The sequence below is a fragment of the Triticum dicoccoides genome, chromosome 7B, assembly GCF_002162155.2.
Source record: "Triticum dicoccoides isolate Atlit2015 ecotype Zavitan chromosome 7B, WEW_v2.0, whole genome shotgun sequence".
In the NCBI taxonomy this organism is placed as follows: domain Eukaryota; kingdom Viridiplantae; phylum Streptophyta; class Magnoliopsida; order Poales; family Poaceae; genus Triticum; species Triticum dicoccoides.
Window position 1 is genome coordinate 304,542,785 of NC_041393.1, and position 22,950 is coordinate 304,565,734.

General features: G+C 47.2%; 1 protein-coding gene across 2 annotated transcripts; it reads left to right on the forward strand.

Moving 5' to 3' along the window:
* Window positions 1-5,559: 5,559 nt before the first annotated feature.
* On the forward strand, window positions 5,560-22,701 carry LOC119337552 (serine/threonine-protein kinase STY13-like). Of its 2 annotated transcripts, none has more exons than XM_037609717.1 (3): window positions 5,560-5,766; window positions 6,100-7,092; window positions 22,092-22,701. In XM_037609717.1, exons 2-3 carry the CDS (start codon window positions 6,182-6,184, stop codon window positions 22,429-22,431), a joined length of 1,251 nt encoding a protein of 416 aa, XP_037465614.1. In that variant the 5' UTR covers window positions 5,560-5,766; window positions 6,100-6,181; the 3' UTR covers window positions 22,432-22,701. The 2 variants fall into 2 exon arrangements, with proteins under 2 accessions (XP_037465614.1, XP_037465613.1); XM_037609716.1 differs by having other exon boundaries at window positions 5,560-5,761.
* The last annotated feature ends 249 nt before the right edge of the window (window positions 22,702-22,950 follow it).

A 22,950-nucleotide genomic window follows, 5' to 3' on the forward strand; every position in this document is an offset into this window, starting at 1 on the left:
GAACCTCTTGCTCTGTGTGGGGACTGTGCGATTTTCAACGCATGCACCACATCAGTATTGTGCATTGGGTATTCAACACATATGCATGCATCACACACCTTCATAAATGTGTTTGGGACACATGCATGCAATGGTTGTCTTTGGATACTCTCACTCGCTTGGTTATCGGTGCAAGCCTATATATTCGTGAGCCCGCGTGGACGTCCATCATTTTGACCGACGACGAGAAAGGTTACCAGGGTGGATTCTTCTTCTTTCGTTCGTGTTGCCATATAGTAGGTCGATCATTCCAAGCCTAATAAAGTTTTATCGCATGCTACGGGTCGTGAACCCTCACTCAGTGTGGGGATTTTACGGTTCCAAAGCATGGTGCCACATCAAATTTGCACACTGGGTATTCAAACACCACACACCACTTCCATATACATATGTTTGGGCCACATGCACAGAGTGGGTTTTGTCTTCAGGCACTCCCTCGCGAGGTTATCGGCGACAAGCTAGCCCATTTTGCGGGGCCGTGTGGATGTCCATCACTTTGACCAACAACGAGCGAGAGAGGTTATACGAAAAAATTGGATTCTGTTTGGTCTGTGTTACAATACGTCTTGGTGACATGCCCTCTCCCCCCGACGTGTGTGTGTGTTTGGGGGGGGGGGCTTCTTTGCACTACCTGCAACCTCCGTGGGGTTTGGGAAGTCTGGTTAATTTTCGAGGCACATGTGCCACATCAAAGTTGTGAATGATAGTTAAATATTACACCACACCCTTTTCATACATATAGTAGGGCCACCCGTAGGTGGTTCGTATGTGGTCTCACCCATCTCGCACCACAAGCACACATTTGTGGGCCGGCACACGGTCCACCTTTGTCCGGAAGCGAAAGGGGTTTTGACCATGATGAACTCTTATAGGTTTTGTGTTACCGCAGGGTGAGATTTCAGACCTAGCTATTTGGGGGCATGTGTTCGTAGCTAGGATTCCCTTACCGCTGACACGAAGTGGGGTTAGTACGGGGTGGCTGACTAGCAATACTGTGCACTTTGTTCGACAGGTGCCACATCAAACTTGTGCATTGGGTATTTGAACATCAAACCACCTTTTTCGTACATATATTTGGTCCACATGCAAGTGTGTTCGTGTTCTGACCCTTTCCCGCGTTATTATTTTTGCCAAATTTATAAATAGCAGGCGAGTTGGATGTAGCAACCGTCTGCGATTGGGGACGCAACAAACACGGTTCGCTCAGACTACATGTGTGCCACGCTCGTGCCCCTATTACTCACATCAACACAGTAGATTGGGCTCGACGAGGCTTCCCTCTCGCTCTCAAAAATATCTACCGCCTCGAAGGGTTTTATGTTTGATAGCACACGATTAGTATGTGTGGATCATGTGCGATGTCTGTTGCTCCCGCTCTTCTTCAATCCCTTGATTCAAATTTTCAGTAGCCCCGACATTTCACTCCCGCCTGCATCCCTCGCAATCTCAAAAATATCTGCTTGCTTGGAGGTTTTTCTATTTGATAGCACATGATTAGTATGTTTTGACCGTGTGCGATGTCTATAACTTTCGTTCTGCTTCTATTCCTTGATCCAAATTTTCAGTAGCCCCCGCATTTTACTCCCGCCTCTACATCCCTCACATTCTCAAAAATATCTGCTCGCCCTTGATCCAAATTTTCAGCAGCCCGACATTTTGCTCCCGCCTAGTAATTTTTTTAGTTGTCGTGGTATTTCCTCAAACACCACCTTGGCCCCCCTCCACACACACACCCCAAAAACTCCGCTCACACAGACACACGCCACCCCTTGAAGGAAATATGCCCTAGAGGCAATAATAAAGTTGTTATTTTATATTTCCTTATTCATGATAAATGTTTATTATTCATGCTAGAATTGTATTGATCGGAAACCTAAATACATGTGTGAATACATAGACAAACACCGTGTCCCTAGTGAGCCTCTACTTGACTAGCTTGTTGATCAAAGATGGTTAAGGTTTCCTAACCATGGACATGAGTTGTCATTTGATAACAGGATCACATCATTAGGAGAATGATGTGATGGACAAGACCCATCCGTTAGCTTAGCATATTGATCCTTCACTTTAATTACTATTGCTTTCTTCATGTCAAATACATATTCCTTCGACTATGAGATTATGCAACTCCCGGATACCGAAGGAATGCCTTGTGTGCTATCAAACGCCACAACGTAACTGCGTGATTATAAAGATGCTTTACAGGTATCTCCGAAGGTGTTTGTTGAGTTGGCATAGATCAAGATTAGGATTTGTCACTCTAAGTATCGGATAGGTATCTCTGGGCCCTCTCGGTAATACACATCATAAGAAGCCTTGCAAGCAAAGTGACTAATGAGTTAGTTGCAGGATGATGTATTACGAAACAAGTAAAGAGACTTGCCGGCAACGAGATTGAACTAGGTATGAAGATACCGACAATCGAATCTCGGGCAAGTAACATACCGTTGGGTAAAGGAAATAACGTATGTTGTCATAACGGTTCGACCGATAAAGATCTTCGTAGAATATGTAGGAGCCAATATGAGCATCCAGGTTCCGCTATTGGTTATTGACCAGAGAGGTGTCTCGGTCATGTCTACATAGTTCTCGAACCCGTAGGGTCCGCACGCTTAACATTCGATGATGATTCAGTATTATATGAGTTATGTGATTTGGTAACCGAATGTTGTTCAGAGTCCCAGATAAGATCACGGACATGATGAGGATTCTCGAAATGTTCAAGAGGTAAAGATTGATATATAGGACGATAGTATTCGGACACCGGATGTGTTCCGGAGTGTATCGTGTATTTATCGGAGTACCGGAGGGGTTACCGGAACCCCCGGGAGGAAGATATGGGCCATATGGGCCATGAGAGGGGAGCACACCAGCCCACAAGGGGTGGCGCGCCCCCTATGGCAGGAGGCCGAGTGGGAGAAGGAAAAGAGGGGGTTCGACCCCCCTTCCTTCTCTCTTCCCCCTTCCCTTTTCTTCTTCGGCAAAATAAGGCAGGGGGTGCCACTTGGGGAAACCCCAAGTAGGATTTGGATCCTAATTGGGGTGCCCCCTGGCTGCCTCTCCTCCCCTCCCACCTATATATATGTGGGGAGGGGGCGCCTAGAACACACAACATCAATTGTTAGCCGTGTGCGGCGCCCCCTCCACAGTTTACACATCTGGTTATATCTTCGTAGTGCTTAGACGAAGCCCTGCGCGGATCACTTCACCATCACCGTCACCACGTCGTCATGCTGACGGAACTCATCTACTTCCTCGACATCTTGCTGGATCAAGAGGACGAGGGACGCCATCGAGCTGAACGTGTGCAGAACTCGGAGGTGTCGTACGTTCAATACTTGATCAGTCGGAGCTAGAAGAAGTTCGACTATATCAACGATGTTGTCAAATGCTTCCACTTACGGTCTACGAGGGTACGTAGACACACTCTCCCCTCGTTGCTATGCATCTCCTAGATAGATCTCGCGCGAGCGTAGGAATTTTTTTGAAATTGCATGCTACGTTTCTCAACACCCCTCCCTCGCTCAAAACCATTGGTAGGTCGCCGCTATCGCCGCCGCCGCCTCAATCGTCAACCTCTGCTTGTGTGCCGGGGTGCTCGAGAAGCCAATGGCCCAAAAAAGGTTTATCGCGGCCTCTTCGCCCGACGTCGGCGAGGTGGCCGCCGAGGTGTCCCCGTCGTCCTCCGCGGGCTCTTTATCGAGCCGCCCTCGCCGGTCGCCCGATCCGCCCGCCGCCACGCCCCTACGCCGGTTCGAGGACTTCCCTGTCCTCCATCGGGCCCGGCCCCCGACGAGGTCCTAACTCGGGGTCCGACAGCGGCGGTGGGGGACGTGGATCGCCGAGATTACGGATTGGGAGACCCACACCCGCTGGTGGCTCGGTAGCTTCCACATGGCCGAACTCACGGCCATGGAGTACGACCGCTGGCAGGTCCGCTACCACGGCGCGGTGGCTAGGCTCAGTTTCCCCTTCGGCACACGTCCTATGGACCTCGTCCCGCCAAAGCCAATGGCGGTGAGCTCGGCTATGACGTGGGACATTAGTTCAAGGATATGTATGTTGACATGAATTACCTAAACCACCAAGAGAGTGGACGTGCTTTCAACAAGTGGAGTACGTACTCCATGGGCGTCCGTTCGGACGCAAACTTGCCCCAAATATGGGCCAGAAATAGGTTGGGGGTGGACAAAAAAGGACATCCACCCGTTTGTGTTGGCGCGTTGAGCCGTGTTTTTTGTCTGCGCGGATGCGAACAGACGAAACACGTGCTTGCGCTGGAGTTCGCCTAAGTTAGATATGTTGATGGGGTCATGATCATGTGAACCATATGTGTTTTATATGGTACACATGTTTTGTCATAATATTATGGAATCACTATATATTTAGACGTGTGCAACATCAAAGTATACGGTGGTTGAATTGTGTATGTGTTAGCTATGAATCTCCTACGTTGTCATAATTTTTCTTTGCAAAATGATCATTCAATTATCTTCAAAGAAAGTACATATAAGTTAATTAGCATATAATATAAATACATTCACTCAGGTCCCAGAGGCATTACAACAATTTACAGCCAAATTTACCGCTCCACAATCATTTTAATCAAATAGCCTTCAGCTTTACACAAATGTATTTTCACACGGGCTTTTTACTACTCACTATTTCCCCTCCCCTCAGAGCATCTCCACCCGCCCCCAACAGGCCCCAAGGCACCTTTTATATCACCGGCAAAAAACCCCGCCCAGTCGCACCTCGAGGAGCTTAAATTTCGTCGGTTTGGGCAAAAAATGGCGTCGACGGACCCATAGCGAACCTAGCGCTAGGGGGCGTCAGGGGGCGCCGGGGAAAATAAAATGGCGTGAAAACAACCCGTGCCAAATTTCCACCCCTGGGGGCCCGCCGCAGCGCCAACCTCGTCATCAACGAGGGCGGTCGCGCCCCTTCCCCTCCCCGCGACAACTATCGCCTGGTCAAGCCGAAGAAGGAGCCGACGGCAATCCCTTCGTGGTGAAGCAGGAGCACGAGGCCATGGCCTCCGACTTTGAGAGTAGCCTCGCCTGGTCGCGGCAGGACTACGTGGCATAGGAGATGGAGCGCCAGCACCGTGCTCTGAAAGAAATCGCCGTGCGATGCCGCGACCGCGATGAGGTCGGCATCATCGCGCTCTCCAACAGCGACGAGGAGGTCATTGCGCCGAGCCAGCCGGCCCGCAACGGCGATCCAGGGGAGGGCTGCAGCCAGGCCGCCACGAAGGACGGGCCGCCGAGCGACGGCGACGACTACATCTACAAACTGCTCCGCATGATCTAGGAGTAGTTTTACGTTTTATCTATGTAAATTTGCCTAAATATCAATGAAATCGCCTATATTTCCTTCAATTAACTGAATTTCATCGAATTTGAGCTTTAAAAAAAAAGTTTGACCGATGTGGATGCGGTCGGAGCTGTAAGTTGGTCCCGAAGTTAGAATTATCGCCAGCACACCCAAAAGGCGCTATTTTTGGCATAAAAGCGCTCTTGGGGCAAACGCCCCTCCTCTCTCCATCTCACAAACACAACAGCTGACCCTGTCCCCTGCGGCCCTCATCCCGACGCCGCGGCTCCGGGGGCTCCCGATCGAGGCCCGGATCGCCAGAATCCGTGCGGCGCCGAGGTCGCGTGGGGTGCGAATTGGAAGCAGCGAGCTGTACTTCCGGACCCGAAAAGTGGGCAGTTCCGGGGTAAGGTTTGGCTCGCCATCTCTTGTTTCGTGCCGGAGCATGATTTGGTCCTGGATGCGGTTTGGTGCTTCGGGTTCCTTTGGTTTAGGTCGCTGTTGAGGGTTCGATTTGGTCTGGGCAAGGGTCTATCCGGAGCGAAGTCTGACCCTGCAAGGATTATTTTGGGTGTTCTTTCAGGGATTAGGGTGTTCCTCCTCGTGGATTTTGTGTTTTTCTTGCTGTATCGTATCGATTTTATGCTTGCATGCTGGCAGTTGTGGCAACTGTATAGCTTGCAGGATGAAGACGAAAACTTTAGCTTATTGTCGCTTCTAATCTCCGTTGGGTTCTCTCTGCAGGCAATCGCCTTTGGCTGGACTGTGTGAGGGAGAAAGGGAAGAGCGGAAAGGTTGCCGGAGCTCAGACTTTGGTTATTTGAGAATGATGGAAGCGGGCAAGTTCCCCGGGATAATTGGTGCCGTAAGCGGCCAGGACGGTGGCGTCAACTTCTGCGACATGGCATACTACCAGAAGCTAGGGGAGGGCTCCACCATGTCCATTGATAGCCTTAACAGCATGCAGACCAGCATGCACGGTGGTTCCATAATGTCTGTGGACAACAGTAGTGTTGGTTCTACTGACTCGCGTACTGGGATGCTTAACCATCCTAGCCACAGGGGGCCTGTTGCTGTGGTCAGCTACTCGGTTGGGAACAGCATTTTCCGTCCTGGGCGGGTGTCTCATGCCTTGAGTGATGATGCGTTGGCACAGGCTTTGATGGACACTAGATTCCCCACTGAGACACTCAAGGATTATGAGGAGTGGACCATTGATTTGGGGAAGCTCCACATGGGATTGCCCTTTGCACAAGGTGCATTTGGGAAGCTATACAGGGGGACCTACAATGGGATGGATGTTGCCATTAAGCTTTTGGAGAGGCCCGAGGCTGACCCCACACAAGCTCAGCTGCTGGAGCAACAGTTTGTGCAAGAAGTTATGATGCTTGCAGAGTTAAGGCATCCAAATATAGTCAAGTTCGTTGGCGCATGCAGGAAGCCAATAGTTTGGTGCATTGTCACAGGGTATGCAAAGGGTGGATCTGTTAGGAATTTCCTGAATAGGAGGCAGAACAGGTCTGTTCCACTGAAGCTGGCAGTGAAGCAGGCACTAGATGTTGCACGTGGCATGGCTTATGTTCATGGCCTTGGGTTCATCCACAGAGATCTTAAGTCAGATAACCTCTTGATTTCTGGTGATAAATCGATCAAGATTGCTGACTTCGGAGTTGCTAGGATTGAAGTGAAGACCGAGGGGATGACACCTGAAACAGGAACATACCGTTGGATGGCTCCGTAAGTTGAACAAACTGCTCTTTATCTTGCTTATTTCTGTTAGTAGTGATGTTACTCTAAATAGGCAATTATGCTTCATTTCCTGACATTGCCATCACTCAAGACCATAGTTCGGACCTAATTATACCTTCTTTTGGGAGATGGGCAAGAACCAATTGGTAGCCAATCAATTGATAGCCAATTTTCTAGACTTGCCAACAATTGGCATGAAACCAATTAGGCTTGTATTACCTGGTGGTACATCTCAGCCAGGAATATTTGGTTGGTCTTGACTACAGGATATTTCAAACTGATTTTGTACATAATATTCTACTACTATGAGATAAATAGAATTTGCTTTAGGTTATTCTCTTGTTGCTTTGACCTTGTCATTCTCTCATTAGCTCTTGATGCAAAACTAAGCTATCATTCTAATCCACTTTTAGGGAGGGGAATGGCCGTTGCAGGGTAATTTTATCACTAGACATGTAAAACTTATTCGCTAGATATGTAAGACTTATTTGGCTTTCTTGCCTTAAGCCATTATCTCCTGTTTGGTTGACCAGCTATGGTTGTTCAATCCTGTACACTTTTGCTGCTATTACCCAGTTTTTTAAGTTTTTCCAAGAGTGGAGATCCATTTCTAGAAGACACTAAAATGTTAAATGCAGGTCCTGTATAAAAAGGTGAGTTAGCAGTATCTGATCAAATAACTCAACTCTGTAGACATAGTTTCTTCTGTGACCAAAATTTCCTCTTTTGGGTCTTTCAGAAGTCACCTTAACTTGTGTATTATCATGCTTGTTTTGTTCGCAGGATTATACTATCTTCCCCTAACAATGGAACAAAAATCCTGTGAAACTTTGTTTATTTCCCTCTGCATGGTCCCATAGTTTCAGACTGAAAATCTGTCAGACCCCGTGACCAAGACTATGTGAATCTGGCAGAGGAAATCATATGGGAAGCCAAGATTGGCGCTTGGAATCAACCACACTGCCAAGCGCCATCTCCTCTCGAAGAGCCTGGAATCCGTTGGTTCATCAATCCCCATCAGGAACCACATCCGACAAGGGAATCATGATTCCCACACAAGTTCTAGAGGACATGGGTGATGAAATCCCATACCCATACAATAGAACGAGTCGCTTAACCCCGTAACTTGGATAACCCGCTTAACGGTATCAAGAATCTACCCACAACGTACACTTCATAACATAGACGCACTGCAAACGTTTTGGGGTATGAATAAAGTCGGTATCACAACATTACCGCTGCTGCCAATATATTAATATAGCCAAAGCTCATACATGGAGCAAGATAGCAAATTTATTACATTTAGAGATCAGATGACCTAACATCTCATCATACATCAGCGGAAACGAAGTAGCGTCTGAGTACGGACAAATTTAATAGCATTTGCGTAAGAGGTTGAAAGATAAACAAGATCTCATCCATGAGGACTCAGGCTGCCACATGGGACCTCCTACCTACTCGTCGTTGACATCAGCGAAGTCCACATACTAACCACCAAGTGGATCCATAAAATCCTCTGCAACAAGTTGGTTTGAAAAACAAGGTGACTGCATGATGTACACCGCAAGACTTAAATCAGATCTGTTCTAAATCTGTTCTAAGTATGCACCCTTCTCAAAGAAGGGTACGTGGTTTTGAGCGGCAAGAACACTAGCTTCCTATAGACACACTACAACTTGTGTGTCTCTTAGAATAAGGTAAGAGAGCGCATAAGAACCATCTAGGTTATTATCCTAACCACCACATCATAGCACTATCTTGTATCACCCCCTCGCATCTCTCATTAGGAAGCAGTCCCAAGGCACTCATACAGTTGGTAAGTTTTATAGATTATTGATTGAAGTTGTTCTATGTTACTAACAAGTCATTAATGATTAGTTGAAGTTCTATGATCGAGTACAAAATCTCCAAGTCGTCCATAACCGCGGACATTGTTTATAAGGCGTCTCGCCTTGGACACTTAGGCAGCCAGCGCCTTACAATTATGCCCACTTTAAGCGCTTAGGCGTCATGGCACTTGGTGCTTGCCTTAGGCCGCCTTACTGCCTTGTGAACAATGACCGTGGACATGGCTATTCAAATAAATTTATCCCTTTAGGGGTGCACCAAGTTACTCATACGTTCGATCATCCCTTGATGCATGCGAGTAGCACACCTCACGTGGTGAGCCGGCGGAGGTGATTGACTCACACTTTCCCTTCGCTGCAGACAAATCCAAGAAGCCACCCAAACTGAGTTGTACCCGAATCGAGAGTCCGGCCGTAGCTCTGAGTCGGACCCAGACGGTGTGAGCCAGAATAGGGATCGGCTAGGCCGCAAGCTGACCGCCTTCCGCGCCACATTCCTATATGTATGTATCGTACCATTCATCATTGTCATCGTAACAAAGATTGAAAACATGCAAATGCAACTATGTGTATGCCAAATGGACAGCCTGAACTAGGTGTGGCCCTTGGATAGGTCTAGTAAGGTAGTGGGCCAAGTGTCAGCGCTCCCGGGGGCGTGGTCTCCTGGGCATGTTAACATGGCCGACCTGAACGTTGTGGCAGCCTAAGGGGTGCGGATGACTCGGTCGGTGGGGGCTTGGGGTAAGCTCACGGACCCGAGCACGCCCTCCCCCCTCTCGAGTACCCTCCTCCCGAGCGCTCAGTTGGTCGGGCACCCAAGCGGGTCTTGCCAGGTTAGGCAAGCCATTGCGCCGTGTGGATAGGTCTGTCCCCCTGCCGCGACCCACGCCAAGCCCTTAGCATGCATACTACGACACAACAAAGATATCATGCCATAACACAAGCAAGTAACATGGCTTGAGCAACATAGCTAGAAGATAACATAACTCAAGCATAAGCCCTTAGCATGCATACTACGACAAAACAAAGATATAATGGCATAACACGAGTAGGTAACATGGCTTGCTAGGAATGGGACATTAAATGGTGATTTAGTCAGGCTATGCATCAAAAGACTACTATAGCATCGTTAACCCTAATGAAAGCAATTGAGCGAAGCATGGGTATGATCAAGGGGTTTTACTTGCTTGTTGGCTCAACAGCCTGGTCCTGGGCAAGGTCCTTGGAAGTGGGGTGACAACTGTCGTCAGCAACTTAGGTACCCGAGTCTATCATGAAGAAGCACACCTGTCATAGAAGGAAAATAAAACGACCAAAAGCTTCAGTGCAATGCTCAAGCAATTATGACGCGTGCCATTGCCCTATAACTACGCTACTCAAATTATAAAGAGCTGGAAATCATAATGCAATTGGTTTCCAAAACAACCCCATATGCAATTTGGAGTTAAAATTGAATTAATACTAAACATGTGGTTAAAGTTGTTTAATAATGCATGAAAATGGCATAGATGGTGTTTATGCATTTTTTATCAAAAAGTATATATTATTTATATTTTTCTGAGGTATAATTATTTAATTAGGGTTTATGCAATTTATTAACGCATTAATGACATTTAATTAAATGCATGCATTTTGAAGTGCTCAAATCTGTAAACAGGGGACAGATTTGACAGATTTGAGATCTACAAATGAACTTATTATATGTATTAAACAGATTTCATATGGATTTGATTTGATTTTGGAAAAGATTGAATTGCAAAAGAAGAGAACAAAAGGAACCGACATCAATGACCTTTGGTGGACAAGAACTTACATGTGAGTAAATTAGGATGTCTTGATGGGCTTGGCACTTTGAGCTTCAAATTACAATTTAGTTTGGTGTCACTAAAAAAAACTAAGACCTAGAGGCAGCCCAATTTAAGCAAGATCTAGACATCCAGTAGACTTGTGGGTAAGGCGACGGGTTTAGGCCCCAAAATGAACAAGTTTTTTTGCTAGCTCAACCTAGGCCTAGCCTACACAAAAGGACAGCCCGATGCACGTAACACCTACCTGTGTAGGGTCCGGGGAAGGGTCCAACCTTGGCCTAGCCTAGGCCAGCCTTTTTTATCTAAGTGGGAAAGTTGTTAAGCAACATAGAAGGAAATTAATTATACTTCACGCAAAGCACTCATGAATCACAATCATCAAGTACTCCTTTACCAAGTCACCCCATAGTTAGCTACACCTACAACATATGGCCCCCTAAGTTGGTTTTGCTATTGTTTTAAATGATGCATCTTGTCGTAACTATTTTCATTGTTTACGGATTTAAATAGACACTTGATCAAAGTTCAGGGGTAATATACTCTTACCATAGCAACATGTACTTTTTCAAAGCAAAGTTGAGCTATTGGTGGAATTTCTATCTCGTTTTATCTAACCATATGTCTTAAGCTTCGCTCTAGCCTACGGCATGACCTTTAGCTAACACCCTCCTTAAAAAGAGAGAATCACATCTTGTGACTTTTAGTAGTGGTTAACAATCTAGCTAGATTCATTTTGTCCTCTTGAGAAGAGAAGATGGGCGTGCTTGCCTAGATTGTAAGGTGATACTTGGAGAGAGTGTTGTCCATCAACATAAGCTTGTGGTGTCTGACTTCCGCTTTCGGGTTCTTGTCCAATGGGATAAGTGTGCCAATGTCGCTAGAATGAAGTGGTGGAACCTCAAGGGAGAGGCAGCTCAGGCTTTCAAGGAGAGGGTTTTTAAGGAGGGTCCTTGGGAGGAAGGAGGTGATTCAAACAATATGTGGATGAAGATGGTGACTTGCATTCGTAAGGTGGCTTTAGAGGAGTTTCGAGTGACCAGGGGAAGTAGAAGCGAAGCTAAAGATACCCGGTGGTGGAACGATGTTGTCTAGAAGGCTACTAAGGAGAAGAAAGACTGTTTTGGACAACTACACATGGATAGGAGTGTAGACAACATAGAGAAGTACAAGGTGGCAAAGAAGGCTGCAAATCGAGCTATGGGTGTAGCAATGGATCAGGCGTTTGAGGGCCTCTACCGGCGCTTAAGACACGAAGGAAGGCGGAATGGACATCTATAAGATGGTCAAGATTCAAGAGAGGAAGAGGAGGGATGTCAACCAAGTCAAATGCATAAAGGAAGGAGCAGATCAACTCAAGGACGAGGAAATTAAGCATAGATGGCGGGAGTACTTCGACAAGCCGCTCAATGGAGAAAATGGGAGCTCTACCATTGAGCGGGACAACTCCTTTGACGATACCAGCAGGTGTTTTGTGTGAAGAATCCAGGAGTCTAAGGTCAGGGAGGCTTTGAAAAGGATGAAAGTAGGCAAGGCGATGGGCCCTGACTGTATCCCCACTGAGGTGTGGAGAGGCCTCGGAGACCGTGATAGCATGGCTGACTAAGCTTTTCAACATCATTTTTCAATCAAACAAGATGCCAAAAGAATGGAGACGGAGTATATTAGTACCAATCTTTAAGAACAAGGGGGATGTTTAAAGTTGTACTAATTATCGTGGAATTAAGCCGATGAGCCATACAATGAAGCTATGGGAGAGTCATTGAGCACTGCTCAAGAAGAATGACAAGCGTGACCAAAAATCAGTTTGGTTTCATGCCTGTGAGGTCGACCGTGGAAGCCATTTTGTTGGAACGACAACTTATGGAGAGATACATGGAGCAAAAGGACTTGCATATGGTGTTCATTGACTTGGAAAAGGCCTATGATAAGATACCGCGGAATGTCGTGTGGTGGGCCATTTTTTTTTGGAAAAGGGGTATAACCTCGGCCTCTGCATCAGAATGATGCATACGGCCACCTTTATTATAAAGCAAATAAGTTCAACAAAGGTCATGAAGTCTTAAACAAACGAACCACAAAAAGGCTCATGAAGAGCGAAAAGAAAAGCCACAACCGGCAGGTAGAAGCTAGATAGGAAAACTAATTGCCTATCCTATTACATGACCGCCATCCAAACTGGTTGAATATAGCCCGAGCTACCATCTCCCACCGGGTAGATCCAGTAACCAAACGCTCCCTGGCCTCCGTCTGAGTGAGTAGCGACCACATACGGATCAACGCAGTGGCTCGGAAGATAACCTGCAAAAATTGAGTATTTGTTGTTCTGTTAAAAACCAAATCATTCCTGCAGTTCCAGACTGCCCAAAGTAAAGCACATACTCCTACATGAATGTGTCTTGCTGTTTGGGAATCTATCCCGTCAAGCCACGTCCCAAATAACGTGGTGATATTATTCGGTGGAGTAATATTAAAAGCAATGTGAACAGTCCGCCATAAAACCTTCGCCATCGGACAGTCAAGAAAGAGGTGTTTGATGGTCTCATCCCGATCACAAAAACTACATCTCGTAGAACCAGTCCAGTTGCGCTTTGTCAAATTGTCCTTAGTTAAAATGACTTGTTTGTGTACAAACCACATGAACACTTTAACTCTCAAAGGCACTTTGACATTCCAAACATGTTTCGAACTAGGAATAGAGCTAGAGTTGATCACATCTAAATACATAGATTTAACCGTGAACTCTCCATTCCTGGTTAGCTTCCAGCACAACATGTCCGGCTGTTGAGAAAGCTGCACATCCATCAGTCTTCTCACCAAATGGAGCCATGCTTCCCAATGGGGTCCGACAAGTGCTCTCCTAAAGTGGATATTGAGGGGAGTGGACTGAAGCACGGTTGCAACGAAAGCGTCTCTTCGTTGCACTATGCTATAAAGGGAGGGATATTGAAGCGCGAGGGGTGTTTCCCCTAGCCATGTATCCTCCCAGAATCTCGTAGAAGTACCGTTTTTGACTAGAAACTTTGTTCTGTTAAAAAAGACTGATTCAACTCTCATCAGTCCTTTCCAAAAAGGTGAGTCCGTCGGCCTGACTGTCACCTGTGACAAAGTTTTCGAATGAAGGTACTTATTATGCAGAATCTGCGCCCACGTGACCTCCGACTCTAGAGATAGCTTACACAACCACTTGCTAAGATGACATCTGTTTTTAACCTCAAGATTTTCGATACCTAGACCCCCTTGGTCTTTCGGTCGACAAATAATATCCCACTTAGCGAGTCTATACTTCCTTTTCGGGTCATCACTCTGCCAGAAAAAGCGGGATCAATAGAAATCCAGTCGTTTCCGAACTCCAACTGGTATCTCGAAAAACGACAAGAGAAACATAGGCATGCTTGTGAGGACCGAATTAATCAGAATTAGACGGCCCCCATACGACATCAGCTTGCCCTTCCAGCAACTCAGTTTCTTTTCGAATCGATCCTCAATACACTTCCATTCTCTATTTGTTAGCTTACGATGGTGAATTGGTATACCCAAATACGTGAAAGATAGAGCCCCAAGTTCACACCCGAACAATTGCTTGAACGCCTCTTGTTCCTCTTTGGCTCTTCCAAAGCAGAACAATTCGCTTTTGTGAAAGTTAATCTTTAACCCGGTCAATTGTTCGAATAAGCATAACACCAGCTTCATGTTTCTCGCTTTTGCCAAGTCATGCTCCATGAAGATGATAGTATCATCAGCGTACTGTAGGATAGACACCCTTCCATCAACTAGATGAGGTACCAGGCTACCTACTTGACCAGCCTCCTTTGCCCTTCCTATTAGAATGGTCAACATGTCGACTACAATATTGAACAAAATAGGTGACATCGGATCTCCTTGTCTCAGGCCCTTATGTGTCTGGAAATAGTGATCTATGTCGTCATTCACTTTGATTCCAACACTCCCTTTTTGCGTGAAAGATTCAACCTGGTGTCTCCAAGCCGGGTCGAAACCTTTCATGCGCGAAGCCTGTTGCAGAAATGGCCATTTGACTTTATCATACGCTTTTTTGAAATCCACTTTGAAAACAACCCTGTCTAGCTTTTTTGTATGGATTTCATGGAGCGTTTCATGAAGGACCACAACCCCTTCTAGGATGTTTCTGTCCGGCATGAAAGCAGTTTGGGTTGGCTGCATCACAGAATGCGCAATCTGTGTGAGTCTATTTGTTCCAACCTTGGTAAATTTTTTGAAACTAATATTAAGAAGACAAATAGGCCTGAACTGCTCAATTCTCATAGCCTCTGTTTTCTTCGGAAGCAAAGTTATTGTTCCAAAGTTCAAGTGAAACAACCGAAGCTGTCCGGAGAATAGATCATGGAACATCGGTAACAAATCCCCTTTAGTAATGTGCCAACATTTCTTATAAAACTCCGCCGGAAATCCATCCGGCCCCGGAGCTTTATTATTCTTCATCTGTGAAATCGCTTCAAACACCTTGTTCTCCGAGAATGGTGCAGTTAATACCTCATTCTCATCTGCAGCCAGCTGCGGCACATCCTCAATCCTAGACTCATCCAAGGACACAAAATTATCCTCTGGAGGCCTAAATAGCTGTTTGTAATAATTGGTTATGTATAATTTTGAGTTCTCCTGCCCTAAGATCGTCCCCTCGTCTTGCTCAAGCTGAAAGATCCTTTTCTTTCTATGCTTGCCAATGGCGATCATATGAAAGAATTGAGTGTTAGCGTCCCCTTGGACAACTTTGTGAACCTTAGCTCGCAATGCCCACTTCAACTCCTCTTCTCGCAACAACTCTTTCAATCTCATCTCCACACTACTTTAGCATGAAGCTCCGAGGTTTGTAGAATTGTGGACTCGGCCTTTAAATCTAGGGACTGAATAAGTGTAAGGAGCCTTTCCTTTTCAACCTTATAGATCCCATTGAGATGCTTAGCCCACCCTCGCAAGAAACTCCTCAAGTTTCTAATCTTATTCTGCCATCTCTCGATAGAAGACCTTCCTCCTGCATCGCCCATTCCCTGGCTATCAGATCCAGGAAACCTTCTCTTTCAAACCACGCAAGTTCGAATGAAAAGGTATTTTTATTACCCATACGTGTTGCCTCACCAGAGTCAACCAGCAAAGGGGTGCGGTCAGATATACTGCGAGATAGCGCTTGGAGTGTAACTAGGGAGAATTTCTCTTCCCAGTCGACGCTTGCTAGGACTCTATCCAGCTTCTCATACGTCGGGTTTTGCAAAGTATTAGCCCAAGTGAATTTTCTACCCGAAAGCTCTCTCTCTAAGATCCAAGCTTTCAATGATGGTATTAAACATGAACGACCACCTGGTGTCAAAATTATCATTGTTCTTTTCTTCTCTCCTTCTAATAATGTTAAAATCTCCCCCAACCAAGATTGGAAGCTGTTCAGACCCGCAAATACGGACGAGATCCGCCAAAAAGTCTGGTTTGAGTTCCAGTTGCGCGGCCCCATACACTGCTACCAGTGCCCAATTAAATCCATCGACTTTGGATCTGACCCGAAATTTGACGGCGAAATCACCCAACGCCTCACATCTAACCCCAAGTAGGACCCCCCCTGATCTTCCTCTTGGGGGGGAGGCAGTGCCAATCAAAATCGACACCTCCGGATAAAGTGCTGAGAAACTGAGGAGAGAAATTGTCCCTACCTATCTCAGATAGGGCAATAAAATCCAGTCTATGTTCAGTTGAAGCATCTGCTAGAAACCTTCTTTTAGCCAAGTCCATCAGACCTCTGCTATTCCAAAAGATGCCTCTCATAGCTCATCATGGAATTTTTTGGTGGTACGGACCCTAGCACTTCTACGCACCGCGGATGCAGGATAGATTTTGCGCCTCCACTTTCGCTTAGGCTTGTTCGGATCCTCTACCCGATCCTCACAACCGGCCTTCGTGGATCTAACATCCTGACCCTCGACCGGGGCACTCTCCCCTAGGGTATAGAATCGCACATAACGTATCTAGCACCCTGACTCCCAAAGCATCTGTGTCAGAATCGTTCATAGGTTTGACCGCAGCTAAGTTACGAATCAACTCTAAAGCATGTTCCGCTTCCAGGTCCAGTATATCATTAACAGATTTAGAGATTTCACTATCATTACTACCTAGTGAAACTCCTAGCTCATTTGCATGGTGAATGATCTCATCATTAGAAAAGTGCAAAATAGAATTGGAAGTGTTGACTGACATACCAGTAGTGACCTCCATGTCACGAAGCTTGGCCGCCCGCATGGCGCACCTCAGCTGCATATCATCAACATCCGTCTGGTCCTGAAGGCGACAGCTCATCCGTCTCCCCTCAGACACAGGATCCGGAATACCTCCAAAAGCGATGACCTCCTCCCGGGTCGGCTCGTTTGGGGTAAGGCCTCCTGCCCCACCCCCAATGCATGGCCTGACAACTAAAGTCGGAGGACCGCAGAGAACCGCCGGCAAGCGCGGGGTTAGCGAGGGCTGGGCCACCTGCCCACGCTCCCCACCTGGAGTCCCGTGAGGAGAAGAGAGGACGGGGGCCGCCTGCCCCCGCGCCCCACCCGACTCGGCAGTCAGACCGAAGTGCGCCGTGTCCACTCCTGTCGGCGTCAGGCAGGGCTCGGTCGACGCCACAGGCTCGGCCACCCTGGACACCTGAGGGGAAGAGGTAACCGAGGCCGCCTGCCCGATCGGTGACACAACCATCACCGTGGCCAGTCTCGGCGGAGACCTCCTGTGCGGCGAAACAACAGTAGGGGTGGTAGAGAGGGGGGCCACCTGCCCAAGATCGTCCCTCCCCTCCAGAGAGACAACAACCTCCGCAAAATCCAGGGGAGGAAGCGTGCGCTCAAGCACATCCTCGGACTCCACCCTGTCGCTCCATAGCCTGGGAGGAGCGAAAGCTGGCTGAAAAGAACCAAACTGCAAAGTACTCATCGGCACCGAAGTAGAGGGTGCAACCCCATTCCCGGGCATCTGTGAATCAGCCCCCGGGCCATTGGGCAACTCATGCCCAGCATCCTCCCCTCGCGCCTTCGAATTACCTGATCCATCATTCTTATCATGCATGTCCACATCAGTCCCTGCCAGAGCCCCAGCGAAGTACTCAGAGTCCTCAAACTCAATGTCAAGGTTGTACACGAGGCCCTTATGTGTCCACTTGACCACGTCAGGAACAAACTCGATATCCAGAACACTAACCAGAAGCCGGGCAACCCCGTTAGCTCAGGTAAAAGCCATGTCCACCCTCTCAGTTTTCCCGACCAGAATTCCCAAGCTAGCAGCAACCCGGGCATCCTGAATCAGCTTCGACGGAGCTCCCGAAAAACGCAACCAAACCTGAGTGAGAGGCTTGCCCTGTGGCTCTACCTTCTTCCACTCGTGAAACTCAAGAATGCACTCTGTGCCAGGAACTCTGCACAACCTAAAACTGGGAAGACGCTCCAAGTCCTCTGTAGTAGGGAAGTCAACCTTATACATGTTGGCGTCGAGATGAACAAGCTCCCACTGAAAATCACCTAGAGCCAAGTCCCTAAGCCTCTGCAAAATCTGAGCCTCAGACACATCACCTTCCGTGACCTTAACGATCCCCGTAGTCGTGCTCGGGGACTCCTCGGGAACGTCCCTCGCACAAGGAGACTCAAAGAACATCAACTCGGCACCCATAGATAGTAATACTCGGCATCTGATCACGCAGTATCGGGCACACACCTGTGTCATGCGCTGGCTTGAGGCAAGTATCACATAACTCGGTCACACATTCAACAATAAAGTGACCCCTCTCACCACAACGGTAGCACAACATCTTCTCCTTTTTCCGAGCCCACTTGGAAGCTCTCTCACCATCTGCCTTGTCAACGGCACCTGAAGCACCCGACGTCACTGGCTCAGTCACAGGGACCTCAGCAGTAGCCAGCGCCGTCACCACCTCCATAGCCTCGCCGGACAAGTCCGGCGCCTGCCCGGAAGTAGCCACCTCTGTGGACTCCGTCGGTTCCACAACGACCGGCGGTGGAGGTGGGCGGTAACGGTTCTGACCACCGCGACCACCACGATGACCTCTGTAGCCGCCTCCACCGCCGGTTCTGCTGCCCATGCGCCAGCGCGTGCTTGCGAGGCGCCACCACCGCCGTCCCTGGCTGCAACGACAGAGATCCTTGTCCACGCCCCGCCGCGGCAAGCGCGGGTGCTGGACCGACCGCCCCAGGAGCTGGCGGCCTAGGACCCACAGCGCCACCGCCGCGTCCCGCAGCGGCAACCCCCGTCCCAGCGACCGTTGGGGCTCGTTGACCCGACATGCCACCACCACGCCCCACAGCGGCCGGCCCGGTGGCTACCGGAGCCTTCTGCCCAGGCGGCGCTCCTGCACCACGCCCGCCCGACGCGTTCCCAGCCACCGCCGGGGGCTTCGGTCCAGGAGGAGCACCTCCACGCCCCACCATAGGCGCTAGAGAAGGAACCTGCACAACGCGTCCAGTCCCACACCTCGGAAACCCAGGGATACATGGAGAAACACAAAGTCCCAACAAAGTAAATTACCCTCATCAAGGACATGTACGATAATGTTATGACAGGTGAACAAGTGATGGTGACACTCATGACTTACCAATTAGAATAGGAATGCACCAAGGGTTAGCTTTGAGCCCTTATCTTTTTGCTTCGTGATGGATGAGGTGACAAGGGATATACATGGAGATATCACATGGTGTATGCTCTTTGCAGATGATGTGGTGCTAGTCGATGATAGTTGGACGACAGTTAATAGAAAGTTAGAGCTATGGAGACAAACATTAGAATCGAAAGGTTTTAGGCTTTTAGTAGAACTAAAAATGAATATATGAGGTGCGGTATCAGTACTACTAGGCACGAGGAGGAGGTAAGCCTTGATGGGCAGGTGATACCTCAGAAGGACACCTTTCGATATTTGGGGTCAATGGTGCAGATGTATGGTGATATCAATGAAGATGTGAGCCATTGAATCAAAGCTGGATGGATGAAATGGTGCCAAGCTTCTGGCGTTCTCTGTGACCAGAGAGTGCCACAAAGCTAAAAGGCAGGTTCTATAGGATGGCAATTCGACCCGAAATGTTGTATGGCGCTGAGTGTTAGCCGACTAAAAGATGACATCTTCAACACTTAGGTGTAGCGGAGATGCGCATGTTGAGATGGATGTGGGGCCACATAAGAAAGGACTGTGTGCGGAATGATGATACACGTGAGAGTTGGGGTAGCACCTGTTGAAGAGAAGCTTGTCCAAAATCGTCTAAGATGGTTTTGACATATACAGTGTAGGCCTGCAAAAGCTCCAGTGCATAGCGGACGGTTAAAGCATGCTGATAATGTCAAGAGAGGTCGGGGTAGACCAAACTTGACATGGAAGGAGTCCGTAAAGAGAGATCTGAAGGACTGGAATATCATCAAAGAACTAGCCATGGACAGGGGCATGTGGAAGTTAGCTATCCACGTGCCAGAACCATGAGCTGCTTTCGAGATCTTATGGGTTTCAGCTCTAGCCTATCCCAACTTGTTTGGGACTAAAGGGTTAGTTGTTGTTGTTGATTACTATACCGGAGCAGCTAGGGATGCAAACAAGTCAAGTTTGAGCAAACTTGACTTTGCTCTGCTCTTGTTTGCACTGAAAACCTAGCTAGATCTAGTTGAGTCGGGTCAATTGTCATGCCAGGGAGTGGGCTTATGCTCAGCTTGTACCATGCTCGAGCTGAATTCAAGTCATAATAAATAAATGAAGATCCTTAGAAACATTTCAGTATGAGTTGAATTATGGGGGTAGTATTCATACATAGTTGGTACTTGGAAGTGAGAAATTATTGTAACGGCCAAACTGGTAAAACCAATAAAACTAATCCATCAACTACCCGAAAAGATTATTGATTAGTTCTTTCATAGTGCTAACATATTTCTTCTAAAGAAAATTATAGGTCTTAACTAGGTTTCCATTTATTGAACAACACGAGATTGCATAACTGGAACGAGACAACCATGCACGCTAAACTTAGATGCTTATTTCATATGTGCAAAAATGTCTAGATTTCCTTAACAGACTCCGCTGTCCAGCCTAGGCTCAACGTTAGCTTGCTTTTAAACCAAGACCAAGTTGGAGAAGTGCTCAAGCTTGTTATTTTTCAAGTCTCTTGCTGGCAAGGGCAGCCCCAGTGCATGTAGCTCCCGCTTGCGCAGGGTCTGGGGAAGGGTCCGACCACTTTGGGTCTATTGTACGCAGCCTTTCCCTACATTTCTGCAAGAGGCTGTTTCCAGGACTTGAACCCGTGACCTCATGGTCACAAGGCAGCAGCTTTACCACTGCGTCAAGTCTCTTGCTGGCAAGCCTTTAGTTTTTTCTTTGTGCAGTTCTAAGCATATCAAAGTGGGCATCCTGATATACCAGAACTCCGGTGGCAACTTGTTTCTGACAATAAACTTGCATAATAGCAAGAGACTGACTATGGTACATATGTATGTAAATTAGACTTTACATGCATTTTCACACCATCCTTTAAGTATCCTACAAATATGAGCGATGGGGAGTAGGGGAAACAGTGAGAAAAACTTACTGAAAGTTGCATGTACCATAGCCATGTCCAAAAGCAACCATCGATTAGTTGCTCTATATAATAATCTGACTATGTAGCTCAGCTAAGTTCTTTGAGCAAACTACCTGGGAACTCCTGAACTGGTATAAAAGGTGAACATCATGCATTTAGTAGCGATAATATGTCTATGCAGGTGCACTCCTTTTTGCATCTCATACTAAAATCATGTTTGTATGTAGTTCAAAACTCTCTTCTTCGTTAGAACTTCTTGAATTTTGAAAAGCTTTTAAGTACTCCCTCCATGCTTGAAAAGAAGGCCTGCAAGTTTTTTCTGAAGTCAAACAGTGCAAAGTTTAACCAAGTTTATAGGAAAACTATCAACAACTACAAGCAAGGAGGTACCATTTTTACTACTCACCATTGCAGTGCTAATCTGATCTCGATGAAATGTTAGTGGTTGTTATCCTTAGCGTCAAATTCGTTCCTCTAATGTTCATGTGGAAATTTAGCACTGTGTTAAAGTGGAAACAAGGAACACCTTGGGCACATTCTGTTTTTTCTTTGGACCCATCCCATTGGACCATTGTATTCTCAAGGAATGTGAATAATACGTATGCTGTTCCTGAGAGTCTGCATGACCCTGCTCCAACTATATAGCTTTGTGCAATACTGCAATTGGATGAACTATCTCTTATTGTGTTTTATTTTGCTAATTTGGATGTGCTAATTTATTCTGGACGAACTATTTCTTATTGTTCATTGTTCTTATTTTGGGGTTGCAGTGAGATGATCCAGCACAGACCATACAATCAGAAAGTTGATGTCTACAGTTTTGGCATTGTCCTGTGGGAGCTAATAACTGGGACCCTTCCTTTTCCAAACATGACAGCAGTGCAAGCTGCATTTGCTGTGGTGAACAAGGGTGTTCGCCCAGCCATACCCCATGACTGCCTACCTGCCCTTGGGGAGATCATGACAAGGTGCTGGGATGCAAACCCCGATGTCCGCCCCCCTTTTACCGATGTTGTCAGAATGCTGGAGCGTGTGGAGATGGAGGTCCTGAACAATGTCCGCAAGGCCAGATTCCGGTGTTGCATCTCCCAACCCACGACCTTAGACTAAAGCAGGCAGAATCCAGGAGAAGAGAAAGCAATCTGGAGAGAAGTTAAATCCCATGTATTTATCATATTAATACTTCTGATACAGAAGCAGAAAAGCCCACCGGAGCATACGTGTGTGCTCGGGCTTCACATATTTGTCTTAGACCATACCATAGTCCCTGTCGTCGTCTTAAAACTGTCATTGTACTGGAGACAGGTCTATCCTTAACATTGTCAGAACATTGTCATGTGGTTTCCTCTGGTTGTACCGACGCCATGCTCCTGCTGCTCTGTTCATGTGTTGTTATATAATCATCATCACCCTGCAGGGCATATGCAAAGCTTGAACGCTTCTTGGTACTCCTATATAGTAGCAAGCTTGGACGCGTCTTGGCATATATAGTCTGTTATTATCTGGCATGGTTTTTGTTCATGTCCCACCTTGTCCTGCATTCGAGCTGCAGTTGGCGGGTGTGGGTTTGGACGGGCAGCGTAAGTGAGAGTGCATCTATCTCTAAATGGAATTTTGGTGTGATGACAA

Bases quoted from the DNA above. Each gene is read 5' to 3' on its own strand.
- LOC119337552 (XM_037609717.1), top strand. From the start codon at position 6,182: ATGATGGAAGCGGGCAAGTTCCCCGGGATAATTGGTGCCGTAAGCGGC. The intron at 7,093-22,091 runs GTAAGTTGAACA...TTGGGGTTGCAG, and splicing joins ACATACCGTTGGATGGCTCC to TGAGATGATCCAGCACAGAC.